General features: G+C 70.1%; 1 protein-coding gene across 1 annotated transcript in view; it reads left to right on the plus strand.

The window, feature by feature from the left end:
• The window catches only part of MNEG_14852 (hypothetical protein), a gene marked incomplete at both ends in the record, with an annotated part of 3957 nt that extends 3770 nt beyond the window's left edge, over positions 1-187 (plus strand). The window contains one exon of the mRNA XM_014036677.1: positions 7-187. Within this exon, the coding sequence (XP_013892131.1) occupies positions 7-187 (181 nt within the window). The remainder of the gene's footprint in view (positions 1-6) is intronic.
• Positions 188-765: the final 578 nt, after the last annotated feature.

Here is a 765-nt window from a genome sequence, read left to right on the forward strand (position 1 = left end):
GGGCAGCGTGTTCTCCATGATCGCCCAGGCGCGCCGCGTGACCTCGGAGCTGGCCTCCGCCGCCTGTGACGAGGCGGACGTGCGGCGGCGCTATCCCCACGGCTACCACTTTGCCCAGGACTGGGTGACTCGGCTGGAGGTCGCGCACGGCGCCGCGGCGGGCGTGCAGTACGTGAGCGGCCCTTGAGACACGCGCGGCGTTCTGGGCTGCAGCCGCAAAGTGCATGCGGACGGTTGCAGCAGCTCCCGTCCCGCACCGCGCAGGCTGCCTGTCGCGTGCCCGGGCCGCCGTGCTCGTTCCCTTCCCGCCATTCCTGTTTCGCGGTTACCGTCGACGCGACCCCCGCCCGCCCTCACCTGCGCGCTCTCGGCCCCCTCCCTCCGCACGGCGCCGCCGTCGCCGCCACCCCTCCAGATGCACAGCTGCGGCGTGGTGCACAGAGACCTCACGTCTTACAACATCCTGCTGGACTTTGGGCGGCCCTGGCAGGTCAAGGTGAGATATCCTGAACGGGCTGGCCGCCTGGCAGCTTGCTACCCCATGTCATCGGCCATCCGGCTTTGCTTTCGCAACGGCGGCCGGACGCTGGCGCTGCACTCAGCGGGCCGCTGCCCGTCGCGCGCCGCCTGCCGATGTTTCAACCCCATCTTTGCCGCCACCACGGCTGCCTGCAGCCGCGTCGCACCCCCTCCCCCCAACAAACCAAAAATAGGCATGCTGTCTCTTTGCGGCCCCCTCCCCTCAAAACGCCCCCCCCTCTGACC

Source organism: Monoraphidium neglectum (assembly GCF_000611645.1).
Source record: "Monoraphidium neglectum strain SAG 48.87 unplaced genomic scaffold scaffold04819, whole genome shotgun sequence".
Lineage (NCBI taxonomy): Eukaryota > Viridiplantae > Chlorophyta > Chlorophyceae > Sphaeropleales > Selenastraceae > Monoraphidium > Monoraphidium neglectum.